Source organism: Myotis davidii, unplaced genomic scaffold, assembly GCF_000327345.1.
Source record: "Myotis davidii unplaced genomic scaffold, ASM32734v1 scaffold401, whole genome shotgun sequence".
Lineage (NCBI taxonomy): Eukaryota > Metazoa > Chordata > Mammalia > Chiroptera > Vespertilionidae > Myotis > Myotis davidii.
The window spans coordinates 617,148-633,679 of NW_006291020.1; the positions used below are offsets into that span (position 1 = coordinate 617,148).

The following is a 16,532-nucleotide window of genomic DNA, read 5'->3' on the forward strand; positions in this document are numbered from 1 at the left end:
TGCAATGAGGGATCAAGACATTGGCAGCAGCAGGGTTGGGGGAGTGGCACCGGGTGCTCCTGACCCCCAGAGTTTGTTAGGCTGAGCCTCTGAGGCCGGAGGGTTAGAGCACTGATGCTTCTTCGGTATTTTTTTCTAGCTTCTTTAGGTAAAGGTGGAGGGAAGATTGGGAAATAAGCAAGAAGAAGGAGGTTCTTCATAATAGCTACTTATTTTTTTTTATTGATCTCAGAGAGGAAGGGAGCGGGAGAGAGGGAAACATCAAGGGTGAGAGAGAATCATTGACTGGCTGCCTCCTGCATGCCCGCTACTGGGGATCAAGCCCGCAATCAGGGCATGTACCCTGATCAGGAATTGAACTCCGACCTCCTGGTTCATGGGTTCATGCTCAAACACTGAGCCACACCGGCTGGGTCATAATACTACTTTTGAGTAAGAATATCTCTTTTCATCTCTTGGCGTGCCCAGGTTGTCACTCCTGTATTCGAGAAATTCTAGTTGAGGATATTGCAAAAATCCCCACCTGCTATGACGTCGAAGTAGGACCCCCAGCTGTGGCCCAGCCGCACTGAGGTGTGCCCTTGGCCCCTAGCTGAGAGGTACACAGTGATTTGAAAACCCCCCACCATCAGGAAGTCCTAGAAGTTCTGTTTCTGGAGTCTCAGAGGTGCAGGCTGACCTGCGTCCAGTTGACAATGGTTTTAGTGGTGTCTGTGGGGTCAAGGCTGGAACCCTGTGGTCCCACCTCTAATGCTGCTCCTTCATTCCTGGCCCTGGAGAGGCACTGGTTGTGGGTAACTTGGTAAGTGATAAAGGGCAAATCATGGAAAACCTGTAGTGAGAGACACAAGCTAGATATGAGAGGCATTTCTCAAGCTTGTCTGTGATTGGGCAGCTGGGCATTTCTCAGATGTCTGTTGTCAGTAAAATGGTAAAAAAACAGATTCTATTCATTAGGCCCCTGAGCTAGTGGGCGTGGAGAATGGTTTAGATTAGCTTCACAAAGAACATGCTTTCTTCATGACAAAGATCTAAGGAGGAGCAGGCGAACTGTGTTTAGGAAAGCAGAGTTTAATTAGTTACTGTTATTCTTGAAAATAATGTATTTAGTCATTATAAAGCCACTCTTTACCTAGACTGAATATTAATATCTTGAGAAAATGGACAGAATTTAAGACATCATACCACCGGCAGGCACGTATGCGCCCCTCCTTCCCGCGCCTCTGTCCCTCTCCACCTGCGTCGGTGACATTCACGGGCTCCTGGTCTGGGATGGGTGATGACAGTGCTGATGAAAGAGGACAGAGTGGAGGGTGGAGTCTTCCAATTCCACAAACGCAAAGAGTGGGGTACGAGTCAGGGAGGCAGCATGGGTGGGGTTTGGGTCTTTCTGGTTCAAGAGGCAAGAACCACCTGCGATTCCTTCTTTGCATTTAGTTGGGCTCAGAAATTCTGTTCAAATCAACAGAGCCAATTGAGGAACGGCTGTCGCAAGCTTGGCTAGGAGCTGTAGTTACAAAGCTAAATCGGAAGCTAACGGCCACTTGAGTTAGCTCTAACATGGGACATTCTAATTTTACATTATTGGGAGAAAACCCGTTAACTGTGGTACTTCCTGTAACCTCAGCCCGCCCCTACTCTCCTTCAGGTACAAAGGGGGTGTACATGACCGACATCACCCCACAAGGCGTGGCTATGAAAGCGGGTGTCCTGGCGGATGATCACTTGATCGAGGTGAACGGAGAGAACGTAGAAGATGCCACTCACGAGGAAGTGGTTGAAAAGGTACTGTCTTGCCTTCCCTTTCTCTCGCTCTCGTTGGAGGTGACAGGGAGGCAGGAGTGACAGCTTATGATGGGAGAGATGTAACGATGGGGAGTGGCCCTTTTGTATGAAGAGCAAACAGACTCGCTGGTGGCTTAAGCAGTGTCTAGGATTTGAGAATAAGGCCTTCGCTAGTTTCATGTTATTCTGAAGACAAGTGTTTTAACTTTATCTTTTAAATCTATTGTACCGGATTGGGAGCACCCTCTGAATTGATAGTAAATTTACTGTTGACCCGATGTGACTGAACTATTTGAATACCAGCTGCAAGATGACCAGTGTGGCGAGGAACACAGACCTGGGCTGGGGAGTTCTGGGAGGCAGCTACCCCAGATCTTAGATCCCAGCACAGGCTCATGGAAAACAGCCGAGGTTTTCCTTTAAGATCCTCTGGAGTCTTTTCCTGGCGGAATAATCCTTCACAATCGAACTTTACTTTTGCTTCTTTTCCAAACTCCTTTCCCAGCTTTCCGCTAAGTACCTTTCTGGCTTTTCTGAATTCCAGCTCTTCCTTGGGTTCAGTTAGCGTTGGTGGAGGGAGGTCATCCTTAAACCAAGGGGAAAACAACTGTGGACGTGGAGGTAGAAAAGTACCAGCGAGGTGGCAGTTCAACAGCTGACACGTTTTACATCCGTATTTTCTGCAGAATCTAGAGGCCGCGTGCAGAGATTGCCTGTTTCGCAGCGTCGTTTCTGGAGGTTGGGGTGGCCCTCACCTGTGTGTGTCGTTGCAGGTGAGGAAGTCAGGAAGCCGCGTCGCGTTCCTGCTGGTGGACAAGGAAACGGACCAGCACCATAGAGAGCAGAATATCCAGCTCAAGAGAGAAACAGCCAGTTTGAAATTACTGCCCCACCAGCCCCGGGTGGTTGAGATGAAGAAGGGAAGCAATGGCTATGGTTTCTACCTGAGGGCAGGCCCGGAGCAGAGAGGTAAGGCAGGAGGACAGCGGGACGCTTGGCAGTGTGATCACCTGGTTCCTCATCCCAGCCTGACCCGGAGGCCATGAGGCCCGCAACCCCCGCACGGAGCGGGGCGTGAGAAGCTAGAAAGCATAGCTAGGTCAGTGTTTTTCTTTAAAAATTTTTTATATTAATTGCAGAGAGGAAGGGAGAGGGAGAGATAGAAACATCAATGATGGGAGAGAATTATTGATTGGCTGCCTCTTGCACACCCCCTATTGAGGATGGAGCCCACAACCTGGGCATGTGCCCTTGACCAGAATCAAACCTGGGACCCTTCAGTCTGTAGGCCGATGCTCTACCCACTGAGCAAAACTAGCCAGGGTGCTGGGTCAGTTTCCATGTCACACGGGGACCGGATCCTGGGCACCCAGGTTTCCATAGCAGAAGGATAAGGCAGAATTTTGGACCTGAGCAGTAGTATGCTGCTAAATTGGCTCTGGGGCAAGGAAAGGCCCTAATTTATAGCATTTGTTGATGTTTGTGGTATAAATACCCCTACCGTGCCTGATTTCAGGCTGCCACCAGGGCACAGAATGCAAAGTTGAGAAGCGCTGTGCACCACTGGCGCTCATGAGCTGGCTGGTGAGGCAGCTGCAGCACACCGCCAGGGCTGAGCACGGGCATGGGGTGGGATCTCAGACGCAAACAGAAGCAGGAATCTTTCTGATTCCTTGTAACTCAACAAGGGCAGCGATCAAATTCTGGCCAAACTCCCGGTCGAGGGGACAATTTGTGTATTAGCCTTTGATTATATAGGATGTTTACATGAATTCATCCAATATTAATTTGGTTGATATTATATAAAAACATCCCCAGGGCCTTTGAGAATATCAAGTGAGTCAGGTGAATTCTTCAGTCAAGGAGCCTCCTAGTTAGATAACACACATATGTCCATAACTGAAGGAATTCAAGGTTGGAGCAAGCTTTTCTCACTAGAAAGGTACTGGGAGGCCTCATAATACAGGTGCCACTTGAGCTTTGTAGTATGGGTAGAATTTGGACAAGAAAGGCTGTCCCGGAAAGATAGGAGGTGTGTGAACACAGCAAGGAAACACAGGCAGTGTGTGATTGGCATCCAGTGTGAAGCATGGGAACCAAGTTAGAAGGTCAGTTGGAGAGAGACAATGAAGGGTCTTCTTATTTATTTTTTATTTATTAAATCTTTATTGTTCAGATATTGAAGGGTCTTTAATGCCAGGTGGAGGAGTTTGGACTTGACCCGATAGTCTATGAGGAGTTTAACGTTTTTTGAGCAGTGTCAGAGAGAAGAAGAAAATTAAGCCTACAGTGTCTTGGGGGCTTAATTTCTCCTAATAATTCTGCAAGAATTGCTGAAGTTGAGGGCGTGGAGAAGATGCAGCGATTATATCAGGTTAAACTGGGATCCAAGTCAGGTCTGTTTAGCTCCAAAGCCAGCGCTCATGCTGTTGCCCTGGGGAGTGACCTGGTCAGACTCTGCATCCAGATGCATCTGCAGGAGACGGCAGCGATCAGGGACAGGGAGAGCAGCTGGTCAGGCGCGGCAGGTAGAATCCAAGACAGGAACTAATTAATACAAACTGCATGTAGGGGAAGTGGGACCAAAGAAAAGGGTAAGATATTAAAGTGGCATCGAAGGACTTAGTAGGTGATCAGATATGGGGAGTGGGTGCTGAGGAAGAATCAGTTGTCAAGTGTCTGACGGACGATGGTGCTCCCACCAACAGGTGACCAAGAGGAGGTGCTTGGGGAATAGATTATATTGGGAGGGATCTGCGGGATATCCAGTTGGAGACGGCCAACAGCCAGCTGCAAAAGTGAAACGAACACTTGTTAAAACCGTGCGAGGGCCAAAAAAGTGTGAGCGATATGGAGGCATCCGGTGAAGACAGTTCTGTTAGGAAAAGGCTACAGACACACCCTTAGCGTGCACACACAGACGCAGCCACACTGTGTTTCCTAGGGTTTGATTTCTTGGGTTTTGTTCTTCACTCTTCCCTCCCCCCCTTTTTATGGCTTATTGTCTACATAAGACATATGGGTACAAGTATGCCCACTGACTTTCTGGGAACTTGCTGACCCTTAATGCTTAGCATGCTCTCTTGACAAGAGTGAGTTTGAGACACTTTTAGTAAAACATGATTCTTTTCTTGAAGACCCTTTTGTGGTTGATAGGCTGGGTTTGTTCCTGGAGCGAGTCCTGAGCCAGGGATGAGACTGCATAGGGGGCCTACAGGCTTTTTTGGAGCCAGTGGGAGGGACAGTAGTTGGACTCAGCATGCCTACTCTATGTTATTAGGGCCCTGGGCTCTGGCAGGAAGTCCTCGTTCTTTTAGGGGTCTTTCTGATAATTCATTGTTTTGGGGATGGTTAGGTCAATTCATCAAAGACGTAGATTCTGGAAGTCCAGCAGAGGAGGCTGGCTTGAAGGCCAATGACCTGGTAATTGCTGTCAACGGCGAGTCTGTGGAATCCCTCAATCATGACAGCGTGGTGGAGATGATCAGGAAGAGTGGAGATCAGACTTCCCTGTTGGTGGTAGACAAAAAGACGGACAGCATATACAGGCTGGTAAGTAATACAAGGTCATGTATTCATGCGTCAAGGTTGGGTCCACTCACTAATGCCCTCCAACTTTGGCTAAGTTACCTTATCTTTAGCCAATGCTGTTTGGCCCATGAATAGCTTGTTTCTACCACCATGGCTACTCCCTTCGTGAGCCTGTCGTGTCAGCGTTGGTATTCATCGTCAGCTGATGAGAGAGTCTGGCTGATCTCAACTGGCTGGGTCACTGTCTCTATTTGGGGGTTTAAATGACCACTTTGATCTTCAACCTGGAAAGTGTACAACGACCATATTAAGGCTGCTTTGAAGCTCGAAGTGGCAGTGATAAGAGAGTGCCATGTGATTGGTACATAAGTTTTAAGTCCTTAGACTCAAGATTTTGAAAGAATTTGCATATAATTGCAGAATTACTCTTGGTGATCTGAGAAAAATCTATGAACAGGCAGATGTAGCCCTAACTCTCCTCAGTAGGGAGCAATTGGATTTTAAGCTATAGACCATCCCATGTAAAAGCCTAGACAGGGCTGTTAAACAGCTTGTAATAATTTGAAAGGCTATTATATACAAGCAGCAGACTTATTTTTGAGGTGTTCTAGGGGGTGTAGCTTGAGCAGATAGAGACGCTGTAGGGAGCGAGCTTTGGGCTTAGGACAACTGAAGCTGCTGGGAACAGGGTAAGCCATTTCTGCAATGGTCCCAGCTAGTAGAAAAGGTCAAGTCAGAAGGTCACTGCTCTTGCTGTTGTAAAGCAGATTCTAGCGTTGAATCCTTTCCAACTTCTAATCTTATGACAGAATGAGTTCACTATAATTTTAATGTTTTGGTTAAAAAAGAGAACTTTGATCTATAAAGATGACTGTCCCCATCTTCTTCCTCCCTCGTCCCCCCAAAGTGAGTTGCATGGGCTGGAAGTTTGAGATGTATCAGTGAATAAAGCAAACAGCTAATCAGTTCCTGTAACATACTAGACACCCAAATATTTGAATGAGAATAAAAACTCACTGTTTTATGTTATTGTACTTTGCCTAGGATTAGCTGCCACTGGTTTGCTTGTTTGGGTAGTGATGTCAAAGGTATTTTTGCATGTAAGGAGTTACTGATAATTTCCCACATTTTGAAGAGGGACAGAAATGTAGAAAATTTGCAAGCATATCGCTGAGAGGTCTGGAGTTAGTTGAACTGGGTAACTGAATGGTTCTAACGAGGTGCTAATCTCCTTTAGAAAGGAAGCCCTGGCCTTGTGGTTAGTAAGACAGATGGTAACCGGAGCCCTCCAGTCTAATTTCAGCCAGGCTGCTGAACAGGACGACTTAGGGGAGAGCACAACTTGTACTCGCTTTCAATTGCTTCATTTTTCACTCATCACTTCACAAATGTCTTGGGCACCTGTGGGCCGCAATTTAACTACTGATCTAGGATCTCAGCATTCCCAAATCTAGCCTTTTAATCCTTTCAACTAAAACCCAGTCAGCTAAGTTCTTCTTTTTAAATATATTTTTATTGATTTCATACAGAGAGGCAAGGAGAGGGATAGAGAGTTAGAAATATCGACGAGAGAGAAACATTGATCAGCTGCCTCCTGCACACTCTCCACTGGGGATGTGCCTGCAACCAAGGTATATGACCTTGACTGACCCTCCGCCTCACATTGGAGATCAAGCTTGTAACGAGCTTGTGCCCTGACCGGGAATTGAACTGTGAACTCCTGATTCATAGGTCAACACTCAAACACTGAGCCACAATGGTTGGGCTCTTATTTCTGTAAGTAAGTAAGAAGTAAGTAGATAGATAGATAGATAGATAAATAAATAAATAATAATAAATAAAAAAATCAGTCATATGTTCCCTGTTTAATGCCTCTTCTATATTCAAGACTATCACTGCCGTCTTTGCATGGATGTTCTGGGAGTTGAAATGGATTAGAAATATATAAAGGTAGTGAGGAGCTTGGCATAACGGAAGTGTCTGCTAATGGTCACAACAATAACTAGTAAAATAGAGTACAATAGAGCACAGTGCCGGAGAGGTAGTGGGAGAGAAACGATGTGCCCATATGATTGCTGCCTCCGCCAATTCACTGTTGTACTTTGGATGCGATATAGCGTCTTGTATTACTCTCTCTACGTGTTTAAGGAGCTTTGAAGTTCTTACTGAAGGGGAAGGCCAGATGGACCTAACTTGCATGAGATAGAGGGCAAGTCGCTAACCTTCGAAGGTTGAGTGGTTTGCTTACTATCATCAAGTCAGAAGAAACCAGCAGTTCCGTTGGGTTTATTTTTGGATCCTTGTACAACACTTTATTTTACGGATATGTGCATTTGTTTACATGTTTATACACATTGCTCCATGACAAAGCTCAGTCTTCCTTTATCCCTTTCCTGGTTGAAGTAACGAGAAATTTTCAGCCCACAATCATGTATGTGGAAGAGTGGAACATGTATGCACCTTATAAAATAAATCAGCACATTTAATAGCGTAATTATTCATATTTACAGTTAATGCTTCTTCCCCTTTGTTTTCCCAAGGCTCATTTTTCTCCATTTCTCTACTATCAAAGTCAACAACTGCCTAACGGTTCTGTCAAGGAGGCCCGGGTTCCGGCGCCTCTGGCCAGCTCAAGTCCAGATCACAAGCCTAAGCTGTGCAGGCTGGTTAAAGGTGACAATGGCTACGGCTTCCACCTAAATGCGATTCGGGGTCAGCCAGGCCCATTTGTCAGAGAGGTACGGTAACCCGGTTCCCGCAGCCCAGTGACCGCAGCCACCCTTGGGAGGGCGGGCTTCTCCCACTCACCGATGGCTCAGTAAAGGGGTACATTGAAGGCCGGCGTTGAGTGTCTCACTTGGGTTCAAATAATTGCTGTCATGGTCCCGGCCCCTTTAAGATAGCTTAGTACATCCTAAGCCCACAGCCTTCATTTCTTAACATCTGTTACACTCAGTCATCTGTGGGCACTTTCAAATCAAGTAGAGCTGGCGTGACTGTAGGTGAGTCACCATCAGCACTGACGGGTGATGCTTGCTTGCTTCTGTGGACGGGCATGATGCCTCTCGCTGTAGGGCCTGAGGGAGAGGACTGCCCTTAGAGCTCTCACACTGGGCCTGCAGAAGGGACCTATGATGTCTGATGCCTTTAACCCAGAAGACATATAACACAATAGTCAACCACTGCAACACCATTGATTGGAGTACAGAAGCTGTAGCCTTCAAAGCAGAAAGTGTTAGAGCATTGTCCTCGACTTCTGTGCCTCAAGGAGAAGTCACAACACAGTGAGGAATAAATCCTCATCTCCTCATCTCCCCTGAAGGGAGCTAGGCTAACATTCCCTTATCTGTGTCTGGACGTGACAACTCCGACCCTCTGTTCACAGGTGCAGGAGGGCAGCCCTGCCCAGCTGGCGGGGCTAGAGGATGAGGACGTCATCATTGAGGTGAACGGGGTGAATGTGCTGGACGAACGCTATGAGAAGGTGATAGAAAGAATCCAGAGCAGTGGGAAGAATGTCACGCTCTTAGTCTGCGGAAAGAAGGCCTACGATTATTTCCAGGCAAAGAAAATCCCTATTGTTTCCTCCATGGCTGACCCACTGGATGTGCCCCTTGATTCCAAAGAAGAAACATGGGTGGAGTCAGAGCTCGACTCACACGTGGCAAAAGAACGAGTGAGTAGTGACACATTTCTTTTCTTTAAAAAAAAATATTTTTATTGATTTCAGAGAGGAAGGGAGAGGGAGAGAGATAGAAACACTGACAGAATCATTGATCAGCTGCCTCCTGCAGGTCCCTCTGGGGACCAAGCCCACAATCTGGGCATGTGCCCCGACTGGAAATCGAACCGTGACCTCCTGGTTCATAGGTCAATGCTCAATCACTGAGCCACACCAGCTGGGCAACACATATCTTTTTTTTTTTTAGGACATGTAGTATATTAGCCTTTTATTTATTTATTTAATTTGTTTTTTATTAACACATTTCTTTTAATGATCTAACTTACCAGTATATGGTAAAGACCTTAACTAAGTGCATCTCATGTCCATGTTTACCACAGAATTCCTACAATACTAAAAATGATCATATAAAGGTAACTGACAAATCAAGTTATTGTAGGGGAAAGGATGTAGTACAAGAACAACAAATTTCTTATTTTTCATAGCACAGAGTTGACAAGAAATAAGTTTATCAAAATTATAATGGGAATGGAACTTGAATCAAACTATTTATGTACAAATTCTGGTTCTGCTATGGGCAAATGGATTTACTCTCTCTGTGCCTTGGTATCCTCCCCTATAACAAGGATAATTTGTGGGACTGTTACCAGGATTATATTGACTAAGACTATCAAAGTGGTTCGGCTAGTGCCCTGTGCACAGCAAGCATGAAAGGAATGGTGGTGGTTAGAGACAGAGTTGTTTTTAAAAAACTGGTAGGTATTCAAGTTTTATTATAGGGAAGAGCAAACACTATGCTGTATGTATTTAGATTAGATAAATTCCTTGGTAAATCTCAGTTTTTGTTGTTGTCCAATTTCTTTTCATAGATGAACTTGAGGTCCAAGAGTGACCTATCCAAGTTCATAAAGGAAACATTTGGCAAAGCCAAGACTTAAAGTTTAATACTATTTTTATTTCATTACATTAATGTAATTCTTCCGACTGGTAATACAAAAATACTAATTTTTAAGGAACACCTACTGTCGTAGCCCGGTTAGGCTACTATAACAAAATAACATACACTGGGTGGCTTTGTAAACAACAAACATTTATTTCTCACAATTCTGGAGGCTGGGGAGTCCAAGCTCAAGGTGGCGGCAGATTGGTGCCCATGAAGGCCTCTCCAAGGCTGCAGACCCGGACTTCTTGTTCTGCCCCTCCAGGGTGGCAGGAGCTGGGGAGCCCTGGGGCCCTCTTTTTTGAGGGCACAATCCCAGCTCTGCCCTCCTGACTTCATCACACCCCCAGGCCATGCCCTCATTCTATCACCTTGGGGATAAGGATTTCACCATATGCATTTGGGGGAGAGACAAATATTCAGACAAGGCACACGTAATAGCCACTGATCATATTGTAGATTTCTTAACGAGAAAGTATTCTCGTTGTCTTTCAAGAATTCTATAACATCTCTGCAGGGAGTCAGTTACAGAAAGGAAATTGGTTTCAGACAGCAAGCTGAAAGCCAAGCCAAGTGTAGAAGTCGCGTCACCTAGCTTCTAGTCATGACCCCACCCCCTGGCTTATGTCCACGCTCCAGCACTCACAGACCCTTCGCCTTCTCTTGCACAGGCCCACAGTACAGCCTCGCAGTCTTCTTCCAATTCTGAGGATACAAGGCTGTGATGAGAACGAACTGCGGCTGTGGCTGAGCGCGGTTTCTGGGTATTTGATAGGAATCCTTTCCGAGGGATGAGTGGCCACCCACCTGCCGTCTTTGGCAAAAAATGCTCTGGAAACTGGCCCCTTACGTGCAGTTGTTTTCTGTTGTCATTTGTCTCGAGTGCCTATTGATGATGGCTTATTTATGGTCAACTTAGGAGAAGCTAAGGCGGGACCAGATTCTTTTCATGTAATCTCTTCCAAGCTTCACCGTAACTGTATTTCTCTGTATGATGATCTCTTACTTCTATGGGCGCCTTGAGCACCAGAGACGATTCATAAATCTGTAAATGTGAAGCTGCTAATGAAAGGACGTGAGTTTGCCTGTTAAAATTATGCTTTTTAAAGAATGTGTGGTTACTAAAATAAATGCCATTAAAAATGTCTTTTGAGTTGCTTGAATCTTCCCTGTTAACTGATCTAACCTGAATTGTGTTTTTGGTAAGCATTTCATGCTTTAATTTTTGTTTTGCCTCTAGGAACCAAAAACAAAATAAAATTCAGAATAAGACCTTAGTAATAGAGACTTCCTGGTAGTAAAATTAAGGATTTTTCTTAAATGGCATTTCTGAGTGTTCTACAACTTTTCCAACATCTTCCTTTTACAGATGAAGAAACTGAGTCGGAGAAAAAAGTGACTTATTCCAGTTAGCAGTTATTCATTGTTTTACCCACAGTATGAGGGGCAGAAGGGAAGAAAATATGAGCCATCATTACTTAATTGAATGTAGAATAATTCACTCTTACATGATATTAAGTGAAAGGAAATCAGGAAAAATGGCACCCCTGAAATCTCTCTTGGTAGAATCTCTTTCAGTTGCACCCCATCCTACCCCAGGAAAGAACAGACAAGCTCTTGGTTATTTTCATGGGGTAAGGATTGGGGGAGGGGGGGTAGCTAACTCATGTGAGATCATACAAGCAAACACGGAGCTGTCCTTGATGAAATAAAGCTAAGGCCAGACTTACAATCTCGGATTTTAATGACAGTCAATCTCAGGGAAGCCAAAACTTCCTCCATGTGAACCTCGACTTCAGCAGAAACCCCACCCGCGTGGCCCAGCTGCCGCGGACTCGCTTACCCCGGACTCCAGTGGACTTCTCCCCCTCCCAACGCCGCACCAGCCTCAAACCCACAGGAACCTCTCGGCTGCGTGCTAGCTTCAGGTACCTGGCTCTCTGCTCTCTGCTCCAACCAGTGCGGCTCACCATCAGCGTACCGTCTGGGAGGAAGGCATAGCTGCAGTGGAATAGGCTACCGCAGCATCTTGTTTGTATAAAAAATGCCAGGCCCCGGTCCCCTCCACTTTCCCTTGTTCTATCTAAATGTGGACATCACTGGCCTGTTCAGTCTGCAACAGCCGTGAGTTCAAGGTGTCATATGCTTCTCTGGTGCCTGCTTGTGAGCCAGGTAGAGGAACAGGATGCTGGAGAGCGCGCTGACCAGGAAGATCACGTCGAACCAGCGGTGGTAGAAGTTGAACTGCAGCTCCCCAAGGACTTCGGTGATGATGGTGCGGTACTCCAGGGGCATGCTCATGCGGATCAGCAGCACCGAGGAGACGAAGTACATGCCCTGGAAGTCAAACCGGCCAGTCCACACGTCACTTTGCATGTAGTGAGGGACGGGTCAAAGGACATGGTTAACTATTTAAAAGCATAAGACATGTCTGGGACTTTCCAGGTGCAAAGATGACGCTGGTTTTTACAACTCACCATTATCTGTGCTAACAGCAGGACGATGACGTTGGAGGACTTGCTGCTAGAGATGGCGTAAAAGAACTGTCGAGAAAGGGGAGAGAGGAGTTTATGCAGCGCTCCTGTGTCCTGTGTCCAGAACATTAGGAGCGTGGCTGGCAATTAAAGGTGTCACCCCCCTGCCTTAATCCTGTACAGAACATGTGTATGATTAAGGCTGTAAAGAAGAGACTTGGAGTGAAAAGGACTTAGTTGTGGGTATAAGTACCACGTTGAAACACAAAAGCATTACAATGGCTAACAAACTTTTAAGAGGCTGTGTGATCACCTGACTTAACATCAAAACAGGTCACCCAGGCCCTTGTCATTGTTCCGGGCTCAGAGCTCTTTTCAGAATGTGCTAGACGCCTGGAGACTTGTCTCCGCCCCTTTCTCAGCCTCTTCTCTCCTTTCACTCCAACAGCTGGGTCTGAAGTCCCTACCTCTTACCAGAGGATTTACCTTCCGATGCTGATCAGAACACAGTGGAACATTCTGCTTCTCCTACCTCCACATGCTCCTTACAGGGACTCTCAGTTATTCTTCTAACCTCAAACCCCCATCTCATTCATTCATTCCAACTATCTGCTGAACACCTACCACGTGCCAGGTGCTGTTCTAGATGCTGCTGACATATGTCAACAAAACAGACCCTGGTCTCATTCTATGACCTTTGGTAAATGTAGTTATCTGATTATATGATGTAAGTCCATCATCATCAATCCATGTATCAATTTAACTTCTTAAAAATTCTGTTGTATGTCTTTATTTTAATATGTTTTTTATTGATTTTTTTTTTTAGAGAGAAAGGGAGAAGGAGAGAGCGTGAGTGAGCAAGAGAGAAACATTGATTGGCTGCCTCCCTGACGCACTCTTACCAGTGATGGAGCCTAAAACCCGGGCATGTGCCCTGATGGAATTGAACCAGTGACTTTTGGTGCACAGGACATGCTCCAACCAACTGAACCACGTGGGCCAGGGCTGTTGTTGTCTTTTAAATATTTGTGACTGTTGTTTAAGATTCAGAAGACAGAAATGTTAAATAGGTAAAGATCTCACGGTGCCACCTGTAATTAAGGAATAATTACTTTTCTGACTCTGTGATAGAACATACCTTGGTAAGCGTGATCAGCAGTCCTCTGATAGACGTGACAATGATTATTCCAACCAGAATGAAGGAAATGTGCTGGGACCAGAACTTCACCTGCCACCAAAATAGAAAGAATAAATCTGTTAAATCTCTGCTTAGAGAGATGTGAAGATTAAAAAGATGCATTCTAGCCCTGGCTGGTGGTTAGAGCACTGAGCAGTGGTTAGAGCACTGAACCATGCACCAAAGGGTCGCAGATTCAATTCCTGGTCAAGGGCACTGGGTTGCAGGTTGATCCTCAGCCCAGATTGGGACAGGTGTAGGAGGCAACCAATCCACATGTCTCTCACACTGATGTCTGTCTGTCTGTCTGTCTCTCTCCCCTCTTTCTCTCTCTCTCTGCCACTTCCCCTCCCCTACCCTCCCTTCCACTCTCTCTCTCAAAAAAAAAACGCCCCTACAAAAAAAAAAAAAAAAAAAAAAAACGGGAAAAAATCCTCTGGTGAGGATTAACAAAAACAAACCAAGAAGAAGATGCACCGACGGCTTATGTGACTGAGAGGGAGCGCCATGAGGCCCTGACTGATGAAAACAAAGTGGGAAGAGAGCAGCGGCAAGGAAAACACCTCCAGGAAGAGGAAGACAGCCGGGCATCTCCATGAGCAGACGGAATCAAGATGTAAGGACAGAAGAAAGCCAGGTGCAGTGAAGTGATGGAAACAACATGAATAAATCAGGAGAAACACAAGCCTAATGTACAGCTTCAATGTGAAAAGTGGAAAGTGGAAAGCACAGACGAAAGGACACAAAACAGCAGCTGGACTGCTTTTATGATCTGTGAATGACAGTTCTCGGATCACCCAAAACGTTAAGGAACTTTTCTTTCTTAATAAAAGAATTACAGACCTTCTCGGCTATGGTCTAGGACAGGGGTCCTCAAACTTTTTAAACTGGGGCCAGTTCACTGTCCCTCAGACTGTTGGAGGGCTGGACTATAGTTTAAAAAAAAAAACTAGTCGGCTGCTAAGCAACAGGCAGCGGCGGCAAAAACACCCGGCGAGCCGGATAAATGTTTTTGGCGGGCCGCATGGGGCCCGCGGGCCGTAGTTTGAGGACCCCTGGTCTAGGAAATAGTCGACCTTCATCTGAATCACATGACGCCTTTCTCTCCTCTTGGACTGTTTCCCAGTGAGAGGCAGCTTCGGACCCTATGCATGATGCAGGGGGAGCTGCTCTTACTGCCCCTACCAGGTGTCATTTGGAATTGCAAAGTGTGAGTGTGCAGGTGAGTTACAGGTGAATGTAGATACACACCAGCAACTGAACAGCCTCGGGAAGCGGAATTGCAAAGTGTAAGTGTGCAGGTGAGTGTACAGGTGAATTACAGGTGAATGCAGATACACACCAGCAACTGAACAGCCTCGGGAAGACTGATAAGAGCATTTCTAAAAATTCAGCCCGGTAAGAAATTTAAAGAGGAGAACACACATGCTACCCAGTGAAGCACACTTCACAGCATCAGTTATGTGATTCTTGAAGGAAAGAGACACGCTCCTTCATAGGAAAAAGGATACACTATTGGTCTATCAAAACGTGTGTGTTGGCCCTGGCTGGGTAGCTCAGTTGGTTAGAACATTATCCCTATGAGCCAAGGCTGCGGGTTCAATCCCTGGTCGGGGCACATACAAGAATCAACCAACCAATGAAGGCACAAATAAGTGGACAGCAAATCGATGTCCCCCCTCTCCCCACCTTCTTCACTCTCTAAAATCAACACCATTTTTTAAAGTGTGCTCTAAGCTGTTCTTAAGGACTGGAGCTCAGTGTGCTCTGGTTCGTTTTTATATTATCCAGCCACCAGGGGCGGGTCCAGCTGGGATGGCTGCTGGGGGCAGCATGCTGTCTGTGGTGAGAATCAGCACAGATAACAGACCCTCAAGGGACAGGCACATAACACTGGTCTTATGATCAGCCAGAATCACTGGCCATCTACATACATAGAAAATATACTAGTCTACAAAGAAGGATACATTTAAATTAGGACAAAAGTGCATTCAATGACAGTGGCATTCTAAAACGGGTAGAAAGATGAAAAAAAATTTGTACACAGGTTACAGTTACCATCTTTAGCTCATCCCTATGAGCCAAGGCTGCGGGTTCAATCCCTGGTCGGGGCACATACAAGAATCAACCAACCAATGAAGGCACAAATAAGTGGACAGCAAATCGATGTCCCCCCTCTCCCCACCTTCTTCACTCTCTAAAATCAACACCATTTTTTAAAGTGTGCTCTAAGCTGTTCTTAAGGACTGGAGCTCAGTGTGCTCTGGTTCGTTTTTATATTATCCAGCCACCAGGGGCGGGTCCAGCTGGGATGGCTGCTGGGGGCAGCATGCTGTCTGTGGTGAGAATCAGCACAGATAACAGACCCTCAAGGGACAGGCACATAACACTGGTCTTATGATCAGCCAGAATCACTGGCCATTTACATACATAGAAAATATACTTGTCTACAAAGAAGGATGTTACTTTTAAATTAGGACAAAAGTGCATTCAATGACGGTGGCATTCTAAAACGGGTAGAAAGACGAAAAAAAATTTGTACACAGGTTACAGTTACCATCTTTAGCTCACAGTCCACATTAATTAATTGATCAAGAGAATTTTTTACAGTATAAATCATCTCAGTTCTAACACAGAACACTAATTAGTAGTTAATATTCCACCAGAGGTATCAAAGGTGAGCTGTGTGTTTGAAGATCCCACTGAGAGATGCATCTGAGTATTTGGTGGTGAGTGGTAGCTGGCTACAGAGGAGCAGAGGCGGAACTAGACATAACCCGCATCCACAACAGTAAGTCCCAGTCATTACTTATGTTTTATGCTTTTTACAAATCTGCATATGAACATGTCAAAACATACACAGGAGAGAAGAACAAAAGCAGAATCAAGTAGGAAGGAATTCGAATCTTAATTATAACATATAGCAGATAAAAGAGAAGGAGA

At 45.7% G+C, this 16,532-nt stretch overlaps 2 protein-coding genes across 4 annotated transcripts in view; one reads left to right on the forward strand and one right to left on the reverse strand.

The window, feature by feature from the left end:
- The window catches only part of PDZK1 (PDZ domain containing 1), a 29,727-nt gene extending 19,033 nt beyond the window's left edge, over positions 1 to 10,694 (forward strand). For all 3 annotated transcript variants that reach the window (XM_015564245.1, XM_006764163.2, XM_015564246.1), the window contains 6 exons: positions 1,649 to 1,785; positions 2,559 to 2,754; positions 5,141 to 5,337; positions 7,857 to 8,054; positions 8,702 to 8,992; positions 10,610 to 10,694. In XM_015564245.1, coding sequence (XP_015419731.1) covers positions 1,649 to 1,785; positions 2,559 to 2,754; positions 5,141 to 5,337; positions 7,857 to 8,054; positions 8,702 to 8,992; positions 10,610 to 10,663 — 1,073 coding nt within the window. In that variant the 3' untranslated portion in view covers positions 10,664 to 10,694. The remainder of the gene's footprint in view (positions 1 to 1,648; positions 1,786 to 2,558; positions 2,755 to 5,140; positions 5,338 to 7,856; positions 8,055 to 8,701; positions 8,993 to 10,609) is intronic.
- Positions 10,072 to 16,532, reverse strand: part of GPR89A (G protein-coupled receptor 89A) — a 51,873-nt gene continuing 45,412 nt past the window's right edge. Inside the window, exons 10-12 of the mRNA XM_015564264.1 lie at positions 13,551 to 13,703; positions 12,416 to 12,481; positions 10,072 to 12,275 (exon numbers count right to left, since the gene is read on the reverse strand). Coding sequence (XP_015419750.1) covers positions 12,069 to 12,275; positions 12,416 to 12,481; positions 13,551 to 13,703 — 426 coding nt within the window. The 3' untranslated portion in view covers positions 10,072 to 12,068. The remainder of the gene's footprint in view (positions 12,276 to 12,415; positions 12,482 to 13,550; positions 13,704 to 16,532) is intronic.